Source organism: Quercus suber, unplaced genomic scaffold (assembly GCF_002906115.3).
Source record: "Quercus suber isolate HL8 unplaced genomic scaffold, Cork oak 2.0 scaffold_261, whole genome shotgun sequence".
In the NCBI taxonomy this organism is placed as follows: Eukaryota; Viridiplantae; Streptophyta; class Magnoliopsida; order Fagales; family Fagaceae; genus Quercus; species Quercus suber.
The window spans coordinates 136775-158252 of NW_027069717.1; the positions used below are offsets into that span (position 1 = coordinate 136775).

The 21478-nt window shown below is 36.2% G+C and overlaps 3 protein-coding genes across 3 annotated transcripts; all 3 read right to left on the reverse strand.

Annotated features, from left to right (window-relative positions):
* Positions 1–1126: 1126 nt before the first annotated feature.
* Positions 1127–2971, reverse strand: LOC136070806 (uncharacterized). Its single transcript, XM_065781253.1, has one exon. It carries the CDS (start codon positions 2969–2971, stop codon positions 1127–1129), a length of 1845 nt encoding a protein of 614 aa, XP_065637325.1.
* A 7472-nt stretch (positions 2972–10443) lies between these two features.
* On the reverse strand, positions 10444–16600 carry LOC111995841 (shaggy-related protein kinase eta). Its single transcript, XM_024027789.2, has 11 exons — positions 16342–16600; positions 14607–14699; positions 13948–14280; positions 13768–13842; positions 13629–13685; positions 13142–13282; positions 12974–13024; positions 12791–12886; positions 12303–12386; positions 11944–12045; positions 10444–11004 (listed from the first exon to the last, which is right to left on the reverse strand). The coding sequence occupies exons 1-11, from the start codon at positions 16465–16467 to the stop codon at positions 10909–10911; spliced, it is 1254 nt and encodes a 417-aa protein (XP_023883557.1). The 5' UTR covers positions 16468–16600; the 3' UTR covers positions 10444–10908.
* Positions 16601–19203: 2603 nt separating this feature from the next.
* LOC111995864 (peroxidase) lies at positions 19204–20878 on the reverse strand. The gene is made up of 2 exons (XM_065781254.1): positions 20875–20878; positions 19204–20174 (listed from the first exon to the last, which is right to left on the reverse strand). Exons 1-2 carry the CDS (start codon positions 20876–20878, stop codon positions 19582–19584), a joined length of 597 nt encoding a protein of 198 aa, XP_065637326.1. The 3' UTR covers positions 19204–19581.
* Between the last annotated feature and the right edge of the window lie 600 nt (positions 20879–21478).

The following is a 21478-nucleotide window of genomic DNA, read 5'->3' on the forward strand; positions in this document are numbered from 1 at the left end:
TCCAGAATTCCAAAGAGATGATGAAGACCATTGCTGCAAGGTCAGTTGAGGCCTTTCAGACCACTGAAGAGTACAATACTGTGCTCTTCAGCTGGTACTTCAAAGGCTTTGAGCTTCTGCGGAGATACCTGGTCAAGCATCCAACCGGCGTCGACATGGGAAACCTAGACCTGGAGGAAGTGGACAAGGAGATGGCCTCTGACGAAGCTGCTGCATCCGTGACCACTGCTGATGATGTCCCAGGAGATGCCCCTGCTGATGACGACACTGTTGCTGACGCCCCCGACGCCTGAGCCTGTTACAAAAAAAAAAAAAAAAAAATTTTGGTGCCCATTGTGTTTGTGGGCTGATCCTTTGAACAATCTATTGGTGACCCAGTGTTTATGGGTTTTGTGTGAAAACGATGAGAATTACCCTGCACTTTGTCACATATTCACTTAAATTGATCACCTGTTTGTATGAATGTCAATGTGTTTACTGAGTTTTGTCTGGTTCCACCTGCTCTGTTTAGTGAAGGTTTCTTGCTCCTCTTTCTCGTCAGCAGCTATTCTATTGGGACTTGGACTCTTTAGGTCCAGGCAAATGAGCTGGGCGCTTATTTCGATGTCCCATTACTGCCGATTTGATTTACTTCGTTTATAACTAACATCCGTCGACGCGGACTGTTGCCACTTAGGTCCTTTTTTTGTCTATTGAAAGTTTTCCAGGCGTCAGTAGAACCGGACTACTTGGCTAATTTTGGCTTTTCAATGACATAGTTTATCATCGTCAGTAGTTTACATCCGTCAATGCGGAATCTTACTACCTAACCAATTTTTTGGCTTTTTTTTTTATCGTCAATAGTTTACATCCGTCGATGCGGAATCTTACTACTTAACCAATTTTTTGGCTTTTCAATAGATTTTCATCGTCAGTAGTTTACATCCGTCGATGCGGAATCTTACTACTTAACCAAATTTTTGGCTTTTCAATAGATTTTCATCGCCAGTAGTTTACATCTGTCGATGCGGAATCTTACTACTTAACCAAATTTTTGGCTTTTCAACAGATTTTCATCGTCAGTAGTTTACATCCGTCGATGCGGAATCTTACTACTTAACCAAATTTTTGGCTTTTCAATAGTAGTTTACATCCGTCGGTGCGGAATCTTACTACTTAGCCAATTTCTTGTTGGCTTTTGGCAAATTCTTTGGGCTGGCCTCCCAATAATGACGTTATACGACGAAGGACAATCTACCACCAGGAAGTCTATATGACGAGTCAATTGTCTCGGGTATGTCCCTACCGTGACGGCCAGTGTTACTATGCCTTTTGGGTACACTCTGTCGCCGCTGAAGCTGACGAGGGGGGAGTCAAATGGACGCAGTCTTCCTGGGTCCAGTTTCAATTGTTGAAATGCAGGAAAGTAGATGATGTCAGCGGAACTGCCGTTGTCCACGAGGACCCTTTTTGTGTTAAACCCTTCTATAGTTAGCATGACGACCAAAGGGTCATTGTGAGGCTGTTTCACTCCCCAAGCGTCGTTCTTGTTAAAGGTCATGTCTTGATCACTTCGTCTGTGCTTTGGTGGGGGCTCCATGTGGACGCTATTCACTTGTCGTTGGTGCGCTTTCTTGAGTGATTTAAACGAACACCCTGAGATAGGTCCACCTGAGATCGTCTGTATTTCCCCGATCACATTTTGGGGAGGTTGGGACTGACGACTCCCGCTTTTTGACGAGGAATCATGTTGGCCCTTGTTTTCACCTCGGATTTTGTTGTATTCTCCCTTCTTTATAAACTTCTGCAACTTTCCTTTCCGTATCAACTCCTCTATTTGTTCTTTGAGATCCCTACAGTCTTCAGTGTAATGGCCATGATCTTTGTGGAATCGACAATACTTACTCCTGTCATGGACGCTAGGGGACGAGTGTAATGGCCGCGGCCATTTGAGGTAATGTTCATCTTGAATCTGTGTTAGAATTTTGTCAACAGGCATAATAAGAGGAGTGAATTTTACCGTCCGTGAACTTTTATCATCATTCCTTCTGACCCCGTCATTATTTCGACGATCCGAACGATCTCGCTTCTGTCCTCTACGGTCGTCCTCCCTTTTTCCTTTGTCCTCCGTTCTCTCCTTGTCCCTGATAGCAGCCAACGCGTCCTCGGCGTTCATGTATTTCTGTGCTTTAAGGAGCATTTCAGCCATCGTCTTTGGGGGGTTCTTCGTGAGCGAACTGACGAGATCCCTAGACTTCAATCCTGCTTTGAAAGTTGTCAATTGTACCATATCGTCAGCCTCGTCTACCTCCAATGTCTCTCTGGTGAAGCGCTTCACATACGACCTCAATGTTTCCTTTTCTCCTTGCCTGATGGTGAGTAGGTGATCCGCGGTCCTCTTTGGTCGTTGCCCTCCAATGAAATGTCGCAGGAAAGCATTGCTCAGCTGCTCGAATGTGTCGATTGAAGACCTTGGCAATTTCGTGAACCATTCCCGGGCAGCTCCCTTGAGTGTTGTTGGGAATGAACGACACAGTATTTTGTCTGGGGGCTGTTGAAGCCCCAGGGTTGTTTTGAAAGTATTCAGGTGATCTTGGGGGTCTTTCAGCCCATCAAAGGGCTCGAGCTGAGGTAGCCGGAACTTTGAAGGCACTGGGCAGTCGAGGACTGCTATTGTGAATGGTGAATCCGTCGCCCGAACCAGTCGATCCACGCTTCGATCTGTTTTTTCTTTGATGGCATTCCTTAGTTCGTCCATCTCCCTCCTCATTTCCCGAAGAATGTCCGAATTTTGCTCGACGGGAGTATTTGGCCCTCGATGGTCGCTTCTTCTGCAACTTTCCCCTTCACCTTCTTGATTTCCTCTCAAGTGATTTTCCTCCTGCTGAAGTCGTTGCTTCATCTCCTGGTTTTGCTTAGTCAGCTCTTCTACCGTGGCTGCAAGTGCCTGGACTTGTTGAACTAGGGCTGCGGGATCTTGATTGGACTCCATCCTGAAATGAACAAGGATAGGAAACTGCTATTTCGAGTTTGAACACGAAGAATAGTCCCCACAGACGGCGCCAAACTGATGAGTGTGAACTCGTCAGTGCTTATTCAATGGACGGAGACGATCTTCCAGCCCTCAGAGATGAACACCGGTGTGGTGCCTGCCACGACGCCTCCGATGCCAAAGTTAGTAAAAGAATGTTTAAACAATGCAATTGGAAAGAATTCAAGAAAATGTCTCAGTGAGTTTTCTGTGTGTATGTACCTCTTCTTTAGCAATGTGGGAGGCTTATATACCCTTTCCTGGCCTCTAGCCGTTGGGTAGTTATAGAGGTCTTTAATGCTCTTTTTCGTAACGCCTGAGGCCCTTTAGTGTGCCATTATTACCTTCCAACGGATTGTACAGTTGTCTCTCGAACCGTTTTGTCTGCATTGAATGGTCCGGATATGTTCGTCAGTAAAGAGTATGATTGACTCACCTAGCCTGGGCATGGAATCGTCCGTGCTGATGGAATCGTCAGTGAGTTCATGAACTTCGTCAGTCCCATCATTAATCTCACTCAAATTCCTGTTTGGAACCCAAACTTGAACTCAGTTTTTGGTTTGTAAAAAGCAAGATAACACTCAAACAATGGGAACTATGTTAGAACGGCTACCCGCATTTCTTCCACACATGAACCCAAACTTAAAAGAAAAGGAGAACGCAAAGGTGAAAAAAGAAAAGAAAAGAAAAGAAAAAAAGCTTTGATCTCATAAAATAATCCCAAAAAATGAAGCCAAAAGATCTCAGTTTTAAGGGTTTGATGTTGATATTTGAAGTTCCGATCTCCTATCATAAACCTAGTAAATAGCACAAGCATCATAAACCCAATAAACTAAAATAATGTAGTCTGAAAATCAGAGCCAAAAAAAACTGTAACTACACATCAATGATCAACTGCACAAAATTTTAACAATAGATGAGACTGATAGAATCAAGAGACGCACCTGAGATTGGGGCTAGAACAGGAAAGAAGAAATAACTTGATCCCCAACTTGACTTGCGTAGTTTTGAAAATGCGTCGAATCGGAGTGAGTAGAAATCCAATCTGAAATTTGCCAATGAAGTTTCTCTTTTTGTTATTTATTTTTAACTGCTACTGTAATTCTTCAAGGGTGACTAGCAAGAGTTGTTGATAACTCGATTGTTACAAAAATGGTGGGGGCATTGAATAAGTGTCATAAATGGTGTGTGGGGGAAAAGCTGTCAAGTTTATCTCTGGCTAATTTGTACTGCATTTATTAAACTTTGTGCTAAACCGATTCTAAGTTTAGGCCCATCTTTTTGTCTTTAATTACTGGAGCTATACTATTTGATTTCTGCTTGTCAAGAAAACAGTGAAGACTGAAAATTTGAAGAAAACAAAACAAAGCAGAGCCAAAACGACACCGTGAACAGTCAGAAGAGGGTGACATCATTTTAATAAGACGGTGGCGTTTTGCAAAAGAGAATTGAAGAAAAGGCTAAAAACGCTTACCCTATTAATTAAAAGCTTAAGTGAAACATATGAGAAACACGTGGTTCTATTTCCAAGAAACTTCGTGTTGACGACTGAAAGCGAGAGTCATCGTATGAGTCTACTTTACACCAGGCTTTTACATATACATCCCACGTCCAAAAAAATAAAGTTCTCTATTTTTTTAGTTAAAAAGTTATTTTCATATTGGTTTTTTACCATGCATAGGTGAAAAGTTAAAATTTTTTTATTCTACATTAAAAATTCAAATTCATGCATTTCAACGAAAAAGATAAGTCGTCTCTTCCTCTTTATTTATTTATTTATTTTAGGGATGTATTCGGTTCGATTTCGGTCGGTTTTTATGAATATGGCCAACTGAAACCGAATATTTTGGTTTGTGAAATTCTCAACCGAAACCGACCGAAATGGCTAAAAACCAATCGGTTTCGGTGTATTTTGGTTTCAGTCAGTTTCGGTCAGTTTTCAGTTTTCCAAATAAAGGTTTATTGAGATTTTCAAAACCCTGAGTTCCTAACTTTAATCACATATAAAAAACAAAGCAATAGAGCAACAGAGAGAGAGAGAGAGAGAGAGAGTTGTTGAACAAATCAGAACGACAGAGTAGGAAAAACTTCCAACAATATTTGTTCAACAATTTACACACAGATTCCAACATAAAATTGAAAATATTTTGATTAGCAAAAGGGTCCAAACAGAACTTTACTATTGCTGCACCAAAGCAGGAGCCTAACACCATGCTTGAGCCTACCACCATGTCTCTATAGTGATTTCTCAATAAAGAACAGAGATATGTGACTCAGAGAGAAGAGAGAGGCATGACCATGGTCCATGGGCTTAGAGAAAGAAAAAGAAAAAAAGAAAAAAAAAGAAAGAATGAGGAAGCGCTGAAGCGAGAAGGGTAGAGAGAGACACAGAAAATTGGGGAAGGGGGCATACCACTAAGCTACTAATCATTTACTTCTTAAAGTTACATAAATATATACATATATATAAATCGGTTCGGTTCGGTTGATTTCGGGAGAAAAAATCCAGCACCAAAACCGAACTGAAATATTTCAGTTTTCTAAAATTCAAATCGAAACTGAACCAAACCGAAATTGAATCGCAAAATTGAACTCGGTTCGGTCGGTTTCGGCCGATTTTTTTGGTTCATTAGTTTTTTGCACACCCCTAATTTATTTACTATTATTATTATTATTGGATAAAAGGGAATATGCACAACCATAGCGAAGCTAGCTAGTCAAAATATATGGCATAGTTGTTCTACAAACAGCATTAACATTGTTGGTGTCAAATTGCTGTTGGTCTATTTGGTAACAATATTCAAGCATTTTTGTTTAAAATAATGTAAAAAATGTGGTTTAAAAAGTATTATAAAAATACATATTTATAGTATTTATAATGGAAAAAATATGTTTGATTCTTCATACATGAGAGTTTTAGTTGAGTGGCCCATTGAAGAGAAGAGAGTGGGAGAGGGATCTAATTGAAGAGAGTTATGATGAGGGAAGGTTTGAGGCGTGAAAGTAGAGGGAGGAAAAAGAAAGAGAAAAAGGAGCGTGGAGGTGTGAGAGAGAAGTTGAGTCCAACAAGTCATGGTCTTATCAAGTGGGATTTACAATTTTTAATATATTTACAAAAATGCCATTAAGCAATGTTATTTGAAAAGCTTACCAAACATGTATTTTTTTTTAGATCCACAATTTTTAGTGTTGAAGTACTGAAAACTGTTGTTTAGAATAACTTACCCAATAGGCCCATATTGCCAAATTTAACAAATATAAAAAAATAGAGTTGCATCAGTAGAGTTAAAGACATAATGTTTTGCTCTTAAGCTACCGTGTATAGCCATTTTTGGCTGTACACTGTCGCTCATATGGTATAATTAATAAATATATTTTATTTTTCCTTTTATTATTATAATAATTATTTTCTTTTGGTTGTGCCTGTGATTGGTGTTTATTGTAATGGATATATTATTTTATTGTATTATTTATATTATTTTAATGTGTTGAATGCTAAAATAAAACCATTAATGTTGGGTTTTTGTAAAATGAGATGGTAAAATAGATAAAGTAGCTTTTTTTGGTGCAAAACAGGGATAAACCTAGGATTTTAAGTTAGCGAAGGCCGAAGTAAAGTAAAAAAAAAAAATTCAAATAAGCATCAATATATTAAAAAATTGTAAATACATTAAGGGTTCGTTTCGTTGGAAGAGTGGAAAAGTGAGAGGATAGAAAATTAGTTGGAGGATAGAAAAGTGGGAGGATAGAAAAGATTTGGTTTTCCCTTGTGTGTGTTTCGATGGAGAGGTGGAAAAATGGAAAAGTGGAAAACTCTTTTGTTTGGTTGAAAAGAAAAGAGTGATGATAGAAAATGTAGTTTATATAAATTGACTATTATATCCTTGTTACATAATATGTAAGAAATAAATTTATTTGTACTCATTGAATAATATAAAATTTACATCATACATATAAATTTTTATTATTTTTTTTATTATTATAATGTAAAAATTACTATAGTGTACTTGCATTAAAAAAAATTTACATATTCTTAGCAATGTGGTTAGCAACTGGGCAAACTTTACACTCATTAAAAAAAAAAACTTTATCTAACCATTCAACGTGGTCAACAACTAGGCAAACTTTCTTCACCTGTGGGGTAGCCGGGTAGGTGGGATGAATAAATTGGAGGGTATTTGTGTAAAGTGCATCTTTCAGCACTTTTCCCTCCTCATTTTCTTCCTAGATTGGGAGGATAAAAAAAAGTGGGCCCAGAGGGAAAATTTTCTTCCCTATTTTTTGTCTCTCTTATTTTCTCTCCTCAACCAAACAGTGGAAAATGTCATTTTTCACCCTATTTTCTTCTCTTTATTTTCCATCCTCCCTGTTTTCACCCCAACCAAACAAAAACAAAATAAATTTTTTTTTTAATACTAGGCTGGCTAGGATTTTTTTTTTTTTTTTTTTTTTGTTGTTGAAGTTAGAGCATTCATAGTGGTGGTGCTAACGGACGGAGATGATCTTCCAACCTTTAAAGATGAACACCGGTGTGGTGCCTGCCACGACGCCTCCGATGCCAAAGTCAGTAAAAGAATGTTTAAAAAATGCAATTGGAAAGAATTCAAGAAAATGTCTTAGCGAATTTCTGTGTGTATATACCTCTCCTTCAGCAATGTGGGAGGCTTATATATCCTTTCCTGGCCTCTAGCCGTTGAGTAGTTATGGAGGTCTTCAATGCTCCTTTTCGTAACGCCTGAGGCCCTTTAGTGTGCCATTATTACCTTCCAACGGATTGTACAGTTGTCTCTCGAACCGTTTTGTCTGCATCGAATGGTTCGGATAAGTTCGTCAGTAAAGAGTATGATTGACTCACCTGGTCTGAGCATGGAATCGTCCGTGATGGTGTAATCGTCAGTGAGTTTAAGACATTCGTCAGTCCCATCATATGTAACACCACCCCTGATTTTCCTAATCCGTTGTTATTTATGGTGACAACTTTCAACACGCAATAGTAGAATCAAATATTTGATTTTCCTATCAAGTAGAGCTTCAGTCACATAAATGACTCCAGCTCTAAAATAGCTTCTAATGAATTTATTCTTGAAAAATCACTCTCCATAGTTTCATTAAAAATAAAATAAATAGGAATCTGTTTTTTGTTTAAATTAATGGTGAACCAGCACTCATTAATCATCACCTCCATGGCTCCAACACTTAAACTAACACAAGTTTGTTTTTTTCTTTTTTAATTTTAAACGCTAGTTTACTTTTCACCGTTCAAGTTGCTAGAGTTAAGTTGTTGGGTTAAGTTTAAATAAGGTGGCATACTGTTAAGGGTCGTCAATAGGCCGGGTCGGGCCGGCCCGGTCCATTTTTACTTGGCCCATGGGCACAATGGGCTATGCATAATGGGCTATTAACTAGCTAACGGGCCGGGTCGGGTTGGGCCGAAAGAGAAAACTTCAGCCCATGACCTTGCCCATGGGCAATGCCCATTTTGTCTTTAGCGAGATGGGCTATTGGGTTGGGTCTAATGGGCTACCTATGAGCTTGTACTAGCATATTATTTTATTATTTTTTTAAGGAAAGAATCAATTTTTTATAAGCGAATAATCAATCTGTTTTTTTAAAGAAAAGAATTAAAGAATTTAATACTTAAGGCTGCGTTTGTTTTGGGTGAAAACCACTTCCGGAAATGCTTTTCTGTAATTGCGGGTGTTTGGTTGCGCATGAAAAATCAATTTTTTAGAAATTGTTTTTAGTTAACCGTGAGTCAAGGGTGAAAACGATTTCCGTTTTTATTTTCACTTCAAATCTCCTTTTCCGAAAAACAGAGAGAAAGAGAGCACGAAGAGAGAGAGAGAGAGAGAGAGAGAGAGAGAGCACGAACTGCCGATCCAAGCCTAAAGCTCATCGCCGACAACGCAGACCCATTGCCACGATCGTCGATCGCTTTTAACCCAGACCCAGACCCAGCGACTCGCACCGCGCCGTGAGTCGCACCTTCGACCCATAAACCACAAGTACCACCAGCGAGTCGCACCGCGCTGTGAGTCGCACCAGATTTGAATACCCAGTCGCCTCACCGCAACGATCAACCAGATTTGATGATTTTTTTTTCTTTGGTTTAGTTTCTTTTATGGCTTTTGATTGTCGGAGTTTGCTACCGTGGGTTGAATTGGAGTTTCGATGGTGTGTGGTGTTGGGATTTGGCTGTGATTTTGAAATTTTTTGTAATAAAATTTGTTTGGATGCTGAGAAAATAATTGAGAAAATGCGAAAAATGTGTAGGAAAATAGCATTTTTCAGAATAAAACAAAACACATGAAAATATTTTCTACAACAATTTTCATAATACAATCAAACACTTGAAAATATTTTTCTTTCCCGAAAATAGCATTTCCGGAAAATATGCTATTTTCTGGAAAATATTTTACGGGAACCAAACACAACCTTAATTACAAATTTTTTTATCGTCAAATCTATTTAATTTTTTGTTTTGATGATAAAAACCTATTTAATTTTTTTTATTAAGGCTTTAAATAGTTTTTTATTTTTATCTTTAATAATAAAAAAATGTCAAATGTTTAATTCAAATTTGCTAGATTACTAGAAAAATATTTATTTAATAAACTAAGTTTAGCACAATTACTTTAAGTAAATTAGTAGTTAAGGGAGTTTTCTTAAGAAATTCCTCTATAATATCTCAGAATCAATCCTTCATACATTTCCTATATATTTTTATTATGAATTATAAGTTATTAGGCTGGGCTAACAGGTTAAGCCAATAGGCTAGGCAACGGGTTGGGCTACTGGGCTAGCCCACCGAGTACCTATGGGCATAAAAATTAGCCCATAGCCTAACCCACTGGGTTAGTTGGCTACCTGTGGGCTTCAATAACAATGGGTAGAACTGCTCATTAACCCGGTAGGCCGTCGGATTTTTGGGTCGGGCTGTGAGCCATTGGCTATTTGATGACTCTTACATACTGTACGCCTTTGATTTATTTCAAAACAATCTGTCCACAAAATGTAGACTCCATTTCAAAAAGAACTAAGCATTTCAAAGAGAGGATCCGAGTCCAAAAAAACCATGGTTGGTATCCCAGGTGGAGCGATCCTTAATGCATTTCTTTCGACATAGAACTCAGCAAATCAAATCTAATGACGAGAGAAGGGGGACCACACGCAAGTAAGAATTCAGTGAATCCATTTCAACCAAAAAGGTAATCTTGATTGGAGGAGACAACTTTACTCACTGACGCTGTGCGAGTACGTCCAGAAATATCAATTGCTTTTACAATTATTAAATAGTCAAGTCAGATTTTGGTGACAAATATACGTTGATCTCACCCACCACAATCCACTGCTTGACCACATCATTCGCTTTATAAAACTATAAAATAGAAACATTTAATTCATTCTTTCATTGCAAAGTCCAAAAGGGAAGGTGAGGAAAAGGTAAACCTTCAATTGAGAAACTCAGTTCGCAACCAAAGACCGGCACAAGCATAAATAGAAATAACAACATGATTAAGTAATTAATAAAAGGGGGAAGAATAGAATACCAAGCCAAACTACTACTGAGCCTCTTAAGCTTCTGCAGCCCCTACCTAGCTACTAGATATGAATAGCATCACCTTTTATACTCCTAGCTCTGGAATCTTTGCGATCAAAACAATGTACAGAAGTAGGGAAATAGTATTTTTTTTTTTATAGCTAAAATGACAAAGTAGACAGAATCACCAATTTCCAGGTTAAGCTGAAGAGCCAGTATATGTATACATCTTCACAGGCCGAGAAAAAACTGCGCATTAAGCCAGAATGCTCGGTTACATAGACCGCAAAAGAGGCCATCCTTTGTTTCACTTTCATCGCTACCAGAGTTGATTCCTTGTTACATCATGCCTTCACATTTACGTACCAGCTGGATGTGGGAAGCTAAGACCAGTCTGTCGCCGTACATGCTCTGGTATAAGCCTGTTGATCAATTCTGGTGACGCTCCTTGTAACTGTAACCAAATTGGAATTAAAGGGTTAATTGATCTACCAGCTTGAGATCCATCAAAACAAAACTGCGTGAGGATGTAAAAAATGGAATTTTTGTATATGTTTGAAAGGTCCCCCCTTTGCGCTAGCCAGAGCCATCATTCAATTATCCAGATTCCTCTACCATCCAAGTCATGCCATCCCAAATGTTACCTAAATAGAGCAAGTTTCATCCATTTTGTTTTCTTCATTTTCCTGACATTTAGAGGGATTTCATCCATTCCTAACATCTTTGATACTCGTTGAACTTGACAAGTGCAGTAAGGGCATTTAGTCTCGTTTTCATTGTAACAAGTACGGGTATTCTCATGCGCATTTTGAGAGTACTCCCACCCCAGGAGCAATATATACCTCTCAGCTCAGCAGAATATAGTTGATCAGCATCAAGGATCAACAACAAATGTGTAAATGACAACTTGCCAATGCTAATGCAATATATGACAACTACTTAAAATTTTGTATTAATCTATAAATGAATTACTTACCACATCAACTATAAAAAAATAATTAAAACTTGAATAGCATGGAACAAGAAGAAAACAAATACCTAATATTACAATGGCACCAAGTAACCAAAATCCACACAGCAGGTTTGCACAAGTGCATGAGTAACTTATAATTGATTAATGTATGTTTGGATGCTAAGACAAGAAGCCACAAATCACTATATCTATGGTGTTGAGTCTTAGTTCCACTTTAACAATTGGTTTAAGGGTTAGGATCCACTTATATGAGCAGTAGGATAACATACATGCCATGAACATAAAAATGCATGAAAAATAAAGTCAATATGAACTCACATAATAACCCCAATAACATGATTCTCCCTCTCTCTCTCTCTCTCTACACACACACACACACACACACACACAAACATATTTTAAAAAGAAAGGACTACTTACTTCCTGTTTAAAGTTGAAAAGTGGGGGCAATGGGCGTCCATTTGGAAGGCGGGCATTGGGCTCACGTAGCTCATCAAAGAAAGGATGCGCACATGCTTCTAACTGCATCAGCAAAAGCCAATCAAGTAAGGAAAAAAGGTCAGTGAGAGAGAAATATAGGACAACTGTTTATTATTTCATCATTACAGCAAATTGTGATGAATGGACATGATGCAACTTGAAATGGCTGCTCTTAGGTTGCAGCCCACACCACAATAGAGAATGCCATACCAAGCATGCTTGATCAGACATTCATGGACGATAATGGAATTATCTTGAGACCACAGAAATGAAGTTTCATCAAATGAAGACCAACTCACCGCAGTGCAGCGAAGACTTGGTGAATATTGAAGAAGCCGTGAAGCAAGGTCAATTGCTTCAGGAGGCATTCGTTTGTGGAAAACCTGAAGCAAGAAACATTATATTAAATGCAAAACATACAAGAACACTGACAGAAAGCCCCTTAGTAAACAATTACAGCAGTTGATGGCATGAACAGACCCAACTAATTAGCCCATTTCAACTTGATGTCAGGGTTTTTCATAGCCCCTCCTTCACATTGCCTAAAATCTCATGATTTTGTGCTAATGTGTGAAAGATGTACATGGGTTGACATCCAGCTAGCATAACTTATTTGCATATTAACATATTATACACTTTTAGCACTAGATCCAAAACTTTGGGATCATATCATATTGCACTCTTTGTATGACTCTCCATTTAGCTAGAAGCATATGCACTCCTTCTCTTATTTTATTCACTTTGTGATAAACCATTAAGCAATTGACATATATAGACAAAAGCATACCTTGTGCCAAGGATGAGCTTTAATTTGAGGGAACCTAAAATCTGTATAATTTGGATTCATGCACCGAATTTCTTCTCGAGTTGGGGTACCAAGAACCTACAAAGAACAATACATGATCACATGATAACTTGCATTACTATTGCATAATTCAGAGTAGCATTAACATAGAGAATGAAACTTCACCTTGATAATTTCTACAAGCTGGTCAACTGCATTTTCTCCTGGAAACAATGGCTATCATAACATTTGAAATTATGAGAAACAAACAAAACATAGCAGCAAATATGTCTTAAAGTACCATTGAGAATATTATTTGACTTTGATATATAGGCTGCCACAGAAGTGACTAACCTGGCCCAGAAGAAGCTCAGCGAGGACACAGCCAGCTGACCAAATATCAATTGATGTTGTATATTCTGTTGCACCAAATATTAGTTCCGGAGCCCGATAGTAACGAGAGCATATATACGAAATATTTGCTTCCCCCTTGACCTGATGACATGGATAGAAAATCATAAACACCAAAATGTATTGTATGAGATAATTTAATTGGAAACCTATAACCATGTTAGAAGAAAGATTTATTGTTTAAAGAGCATGCTACTCTAAGAGCATCCATATGAGCAAAAACAACAATGCAGGATCAAGATCACATTTCAATCATTATCAAGTCTTGTCAAGAGATGATGCATTGGTCATTCATTCAATTATTCAACAGCAATCAAAAGCCAAGAAATAAAAGTCTGTTATATCTCATATTTGAAAATGCATTTGGATTAAGTGTCTTTGCATATATGTAATTGTGGAGCTTATGGGGGAAAGAAATGAAGACACATACCAGGACTTTTGCACTTCCAAAGTCACAAAGCTTAACCTGGTGGGTGAGAGGATCAACCTACAGAAAATATTATAACGGGTTAAGAACCAAAAAAATTAAGTCATATTTATTTAAGAAAAAAAGACAGTAGATAGCATACCAAAAGATTTTGAGGCTTCACATCCCTATGGCACACTCCAGGAACAGTATGGATATATGCCAGCCCCCTAAAAATCTGAGAAATATTTTCCACTTATTATCAGAATTTAAAGAGGAAAAAAGAAAGGAGAATTTAGGAAAAAAATAATGCTGAAAAAATATTAACATTTAAAATCCATACTTGATATGTATAGAGTTTAACATAGATGAGGGGCATCCTCTGGTTCATACTGCTGTAATGCTTCAGAACTCGGTACATAGTCTCAGGAACATATTCCATGACTAGATTAAGAAAAAGCTCATCTTTACTCGTTGTAGAGAAGAAACAATGCTTCAGGGAAACCACATTTGGGTGATCCATCAAGCGCATTAACTGTAGCTCACGGTTTTTATACCGCCTGTCCTGCAATACCTTCTTAATAGCCACAGTCTCCCCAGTTTCCAAGCATTTTGCCTGAAAAACAATTCCAAAAGATCCAGTACCTACAACACGCTCTGCCATGTAGCTGATAGTCTGCAATCAGCAATATAATAAGCACCACAACATACAAGATGAAAAGAGAGCTAAAAAAAATCCCTAAATCTGACCAGCAATTTAAAATTATAAATTCTAATTTAAGTACATCAAATACCTACATGGTAGAACCTCTTAGGACCCAAGCACAACAGCATTTTACAGTGTTATTATTTCTGGAACCCATTTAAAATTTTTTTTTCTCTAACCAATGAATTAACAACATAGCACTAAATTTTTGGTATAAAAAGAAATTAGAGGAGATGGAACATAGTTTTAATCAAACCAAGGCCATAAAAAAAGTAATAAAAAAGAGAGGTCCTAACCCTTTTAGGTTCGCCATTTTTGCCTCCAATGGTGGTTGAAATGATGTGTCCAGTAACTGCATCATTCCCCTCAATTACAGCAGCGGACATTTCCTGCAATTCATAGCAACACATATGATGAGTAAAGCTATAACAATAGAAACTAACTATAGTAATCAGAAAACTCCCTATCAATGTCTAGTAACGTCGCTCACGCAACACCCTCACCCACCTATGGGCTCAATTACAAAAACCTATTTTAATTCAGTACAAACATGCATAGGAACACATGTGCAATGAATTTATGCTCTAAGACCAATCATAAAATTGCCAAGAGCATTGTGGCTTCTCCAATAAATGCGAAACTGGGTTTGAACCCCCCCCCCCTTTTTTTCCAAATGTAAGAAGGACAACAACAACAACAAAAAAGACCAACAGTAAAATCAATCATATCTATGTATTTAAACAACATCCAATTGCAAACAAAACACAAAAGTATATATCTAGGGGAGTTGCCATGTTTAGCACCCCCACGATAATGACACAACATTTGTTCAATTCAAAACATAGCAAGGTAATCTATGCAGAGGAAAATCCATAATACAATTCAGCAGCATTTACAGAAACAAAATGATTGGTACATCAAATGCGCAACAATGATAAAGAATCCGCTAAACGAATTCGACTCGAATGACCAAAACAACTAACCAATAGCAAATGGATACCAATGACAACCTAGGAATGTGATAATGAAAAATAAACCAATGCGAAATGAGCTCAAGCAATATGTATAGGAAAAAGGAAAAATCAAGATGGGCATAGCTCACAAGAAAGCATCACATGCTGTAATTTGCTTGCATCCCAAACAAAGAGAGAACCAAAGGATATTCACTCCGTGAAGCAAAGTAGTACATTTTGAATAAGAATCTACCAACAGCAAAAGGGCGAAAAAAAGTTCACAACGTTCGGAACAAACTAAAAATCAAAGCCCAAAATCTCCAAAGCCCAACAAAAAGTGTACCATATAATTGAAGATCTAATATCTAAATATAACCAAACTCAAAATTTGCCTAGATTACTTGAAAGAGTTTCAAGTAAAGAAGTTTCAAAATTAACGAAAAATGAGAAAACTAGACGAAGAAAAAAAAACTATCGATCTGTTTGGTTACTGAGAAATATTAGGTTACGGAAAGGGAAAGAAATTTAAAGTCCACGGAAAATCAACCTAATATAACTATTGCTCCTTTTCTTTTTCTTACGAAATAAGCAATTTCAAAAAACACTTTCATAATTCGATTTTCTTTTTTCTTTTTTTGGCTCACAAAATTTTATCAGTAATGAAAGAAAATGGACCTAGCTCAAGCTGAAGCTCAAGAGATCAAGATCTCAGCTAGAAAAATCAAACTACAAAAGGTAAAAAAAAGCAAATAATTTCGAAAATAAATAATTCAAAAAAAAAATAGTAAATATAATTAAAGTGAGAAGGAGGAGAAAACCAGTCCGATCAGAGGGCGTCGGAAAATTTCGCCGGAGAAAACTCCCGGCGACGTAAGGAAACACAGAAAAAGTACCAGATCGCTCAGAATTCAAGCAAAAGCAAAGGTCCAGAGGTGGATCAAACACGATCCAACCACAAACACACACAGAGACGGTGAACGAAACGGCGTCGTACAATGAGCTAGCCAGAACGAAATAGAAGGGTAAAATGGTAAAAAAAAAAAAAAAAATGGAAGAAAGAGTAAAAGAAAAAGCGAACCTTATCAGAGTCCATTTCAGATTTGCGGCGAGGCCCTAGCTTCTGTGGCTCATTAATCTCTGCCTGTGGCTGGAGTTGTTGTTGTTGTTGTTGATGATGGTTTAGCCCCAAGGGCATAGAGGCCATGTGAGAGACAGACTAGACTCACTCTCTTTCTCTTTCTTTCTCTCTCTCTTCTTTATTTTTTATTATATTTTTCTTTCGTCTTCTTCTTCTAGCTTAGAAGAACTACTAGGTTTTTTTTTTTTAATTTTGTTTTGTTTCTCAGTTTCTTTCTTTCTTTCTCTCTCTCCGTGGCAATAGTGTGTTGGGACCGGGCATGTTAGATAAAGCAGGAAAAACCGAAGACCCACGCGAGTTTTCAAGCGCGTGGCACCACTCTCCAATTAGGTTCTTGCATTTGGTGGGGTTGTCTTACCTATGTCTGGAAATTGGACAATATTAGTTTTATTGGCACTGCAAGGAGGCGATGATCTGGTGAGACTGAGAGACCATGTTAAAGTTGTTTTTTTTTTTTTTTTTTCTTTTGCATGAAAATAAAAAAACACAAAGAGACAGGAGTCACATGGAACTCGGATTATAAAAGAATTGCATACACAAAACCAAACACCCTCTATCTTAAATTAGTTTTATTTTATAGTTGATAAATAAAAATAATAAACTTAATTTGTACCTCATTCCAATAATTTGGATAATATTTATCCTTTGTGAAGAGGGAGGGGTTCACGTCATTTTGGATTAAAAGTCATTTCACAAAGATTATAAATTTAATTTATACACACATAGCTCATTTGCAATTCAAATGAGACCTCTATAAGTGTTCACTATAATATTCAACGACCGTTGAGAATTACTCAAGTTAAAAAATGAATTTTACCACCAAGTCAGAACAGTTGTTATGATGATTATTTATTGGATTTTTTTTTTCTAGAGTCTATAAGACTTTGATATTCTTTCAATTGAATCACATTAAGTTTTTTTTTTTTTGAATTTTTTTGAATTTTTTTTTGTGCCTATTAAAGAAGTTAAAACATTGCATCCTAATCCTATATGAAAATAATTGAAAGGTACGAATTAATATAATAGCTACAAAACAAAACCGTTTTTATCATGTTCGCCACTACCACCCAAACCCATTTACCTTTTTTGAGTGTTCATAGTTTGCAAAATCATTATTTCTTGTACCTAGTACTTTTTTATGCCCACAGAGTTGTTAAATATTCTTAAAGGTATATTCTTAAAGGTATTTTAGTAGTTGATTTGGCCTGTATATGTTTTAGGACGTTACTTCGAAATATTGGAAAACCATGACTAAGCTAATTTGAAGTTTCAATCATGATTTGTAGTAGGCCTTACAACACACAATAAATTTTATTTTAATTTATTGAATTATGGGAAGCTGACATGAAATTTCTTCTTCTGCTTAAAAAAAAAAAAACTGTTTATTTAATATATAAAAAAGCTTGAAATATTTGTTCCATGAGGACGTAAATACTAAATATATAATATGTCAATTCTCTTACACCATTTTAAAAGAAAAAAAATCTTGTTATCTTTTTTAAGATGTATATACACATTAATGAAACATGATACCATTTTAGAGATTACTTGTAACAAAAGATTATGCCAACTAACACGCTTTTGGAATCCTAATTAATCATCCTTCTCACTTCTAATTGTCCCAACAAGTAACATCCTTTTCAACGAAAAGTTGAGTTAATGCTTCGGCTTTCAAACATGGAAAAATTGCATTATAGTGCTAAGCATGCAGTTGTCGGGTCTATTACATATTTTTACTAGGAAAGAAAATTCATATACATATAATAAAGTGATCGTAGGGTATTATAAGTTTCTCAAAACAAAACAAAACAAAACAAAAAAAATTATAAATCTTACTACCATTCAATCATATTATTTATAATGATTTTTTCTTAAAAAAAAAATAGGAAAGAAAGTGAGAAGGCAAGTCAATTACGTGATATGGGATAATGAATAATTTATTAATCTTACTAGTTTATAGACTAACTCTTTTAATAGTAAATTTATGATACCCAACTATTTCTGAATAAACAATGACTAAAAATTGAATTTTCTCATCAATGGATTTAGGTTCTTGTTAGCAAAAAGGGGATTTAAAGTTTAAAATAACTTCTAAATAAGGAACTTACCAAAATTTAAGGATTCTTCATAGGTGGAAGGGATTTAAAGTAGTCCAAACAAATAATTGTAAAAAAAAAAAAAAATACCAAATTTTAAAGCTACTTCAAAAGGTTCTAGATTAGGCTTTTATAATTGTCTAAGAAGCAAAATGCCTTCAAAGTGGAGGTAGCAATGAAATCGAGAGTTGTCAATCTACTTAATAGGGGACTAGTTATTTGTTGTTATTGGTGGCTTGTTGCTAAAATTTAGGAATACTTTGTAGGTGCAAGAAATTTGAAATGGATTCATTTCATGATTCATATTAAATTTTACACAACATGTACACTGTTAGATTTATAAAATAAAATCTTATCTTGAAAAAGATGAAATAAAAGAGCACTTAAAATATAAATGACAAATGACTTCCCTAAAACATAAATACAAATGGCTTGAAATGGGGAAGATCCTATCCCGTTGCAAAGATGTTATGTCACTAAATTGTCACATTTTTATGATTTAGGTTTGATCTAGAACTATCATAGACCTCATTTCAACCGATAATTAATTTCATTTTCTTGTTGCCATATTTCTGATAATTAACGACTATTGAAAACTAAAATTGGCGATTGTGTCATCTAACAAGGGAGAGGTGTCTTATGCAAAAGTAAATATGTTATTGAATTAAGACAAACAGCAATCTTCTAAGAGAAAAATGATACTTGCACATGCCTATGTATCACACTTTACAGACTTAATTACACATAGGATCTTTTTTTGGTTGAATAGATCCAAACATGAAAATAATTCTAAGATCTCGTCAACTTTTTGACCAGGATCTTTTGTGTCCACCGCAAGATCACTTATTTATCATGACTAATTAATTGGTAATGCTAAAAACATAACTTTTTTATAACAAACTTCAATATTAAATTGAATGACCATGAGTGGCAAATATAATTAACAATCATAGACTCACAATTTTTTCTCCACCACTCATAATCGATTACTTCAACAATTATGAAATTTATTGTGAAAAACATTGTGTCTCAGCAATATTGCTAATTAATTAGATGAGCACCATTAAGCTTATAATGAATAGCATTAATTCACCACCTTGCAATTCCTTCTAATCTCCCCATTTGTCCTGGTGAGTGGGCTAAGATTGCTCATCTTCACCATGGCTGCAGCAAAATCGCTAGCAAAAGCTGCATTGTTATTACTATAGGTCCTAACCACTGCATCTTGGGAGCCATTATTGAACAGCTGTTGGTCCGAATGAAGAAGCCCACGCCGAGCCACAAGGTCCTTGTAGTAGTTGTTGTCAAACCGGGTTGAGGTCAGTGAGTCAAGCGGGGCCAAATTGCTGTCACCACCTGTAGCCGGGCAATTGGCCTTTCGAGTAGTATCAAAGTTGGAGTCAATGTTGGTCTCGTTGTAAATGCGGGTTCTGAATAAGCTACAACGAGCTTGGCCTATTGTGTGGCCACCGGAGAGCGCGGTCATTTCCCGGGCATTTAGACCTTTGTCATAGAACATGGAGATGAGGGTTTTAAGATCAGAGAACGGAGAGGGGAGGTTGCTGTTGGCTGCGCTTTGACTGGCTGTCCTTGCATCCAGGGGCGGAGCCAGGAATTTTCGTTTAGAGGGGCCAAATTGCAACTTTAATATATTTATTAAGACAACCCCCACATATACTTATACACACCTTTTTTATTATATAAACACACTTTTTTATTTGGTAAGTTATATATACACACACCAAATAAAAACAAAAAGAGCTTAGTAATTTTAATCAAAATTATGTTTGATGACGATCTTTCATAAAATAAAATTCATTTTTATTATTTTTATATAGTGAAATTCTTAAAAAATTTCATTTTCGATACAAATTATCAAATTTTATACTAAAGTAAAAAATCTTTCAATTGAACTAATGAAATTTTTAAAAACATAAATGATCCAAAACTTGGAGGAATAAGTTAAGCTTCAAACATATTTAATGCTATATTGCTCTAATCCATTATGTAGTAACTAAAAAGACATTTCATGTATAGTTCTAGTGACATTATTTTTTTAATGAGTCAATGACTTGTTAATTGCCATATAACTGGTTGAAAAAGATATAGATTCAAATATGTTTAATGTCAAACTTTATCAAATATTTAACAGATATAAGAGCATATTTTACAATAAAAAAAATAGAATTGTGAAAAATAATGTTATGTCTCTATAATTATTAGACCAATTTTTTTTAAGAGCATCATTGGACTAAATCAAATATTTGGGGAGCCAACTCTTATTTTTTAGACTAAATTTTGAAAAAATTAAAATACTTATATATATATAATTTTCAAAATTTGGGGGGGTGGGGTGGCATGGCCCCCCCACCCTTACACATAGCTACGCCCCTGCTTGCATCTCTCCAGCCTAGTGGTACTATCCATGAGGGTCCTCCTAGCTAAAAGCAAAATGGAAAGCACATACTAGTGAACACAAAGTGTAAATAAGTGAAAGACAAGCTTTAAAAAATAAAAATCAAACAAACAAACACTCGAGAGTGTCTTGACACTAATATAATGTTAATAGATATTTTTAGAGCAATTATTAAAAATATAAAACAAGTCATGCCTACTTTGAAAGCAATTAACAAAAGTATTAAAATATTAAAAATGACTCTACCGCATGTGCCTTAAATAGAGTGGTTCGATTGTATTAAAAAATTCTACCTTAATGAATTTCCTTAAGGCACTCGATAAAATAATACTTTTGTTTTGAAACCCTCTGGGGCGGCACCACCTTATGGCGAGGGTAGTCCCAGGACCATCTTGACTTGAAAAAAAATGATAATTTAGAATTTTATATTTATCTACCTTTAAAAAAAAAATTTAAACACCTTGAATTTTTTTATGCCAATAAAATTAAATTTTGGACCATAATTTGAGTAACTTAACAATATTTTAGGGTCTTTCAAGCAAAAAAAATCACATGCTTTTATATT

Excerpts from the sequence above, each read along its gene's own strand:
- LOC136070806 (XM_065781253.1), bottom strand. The coding sequence starts at position 2,971 with ATGGAGTCCAATCAAGATCCCGCAGCCCTAGTTCAACAAGTCCAGGCA.
- LOC111995841 (XM_024027789.2), bottom strand. The coding sequence starts at position 16,467 with ATGGCCTCTATGCCCTTGGGGCTAAACCATCATCAACAACAACAACAA. Across the intron at positions 12,887-12,973 it reads AGCTTGTAGAAATTATCAAG|GTTCTTGGTACCCCAACTCG; the intron begins GTGAAGTTTCAT and ends TGTTCTTTGTAG. Across the intron at positions 12,046-12,302 it reads CAAGTCTTCGCTGCACTGCG|TTAGAAGCATGTGCGCATCC; the intron begins GTGAGTTGGTCT and ends TTGCTGATGCAG.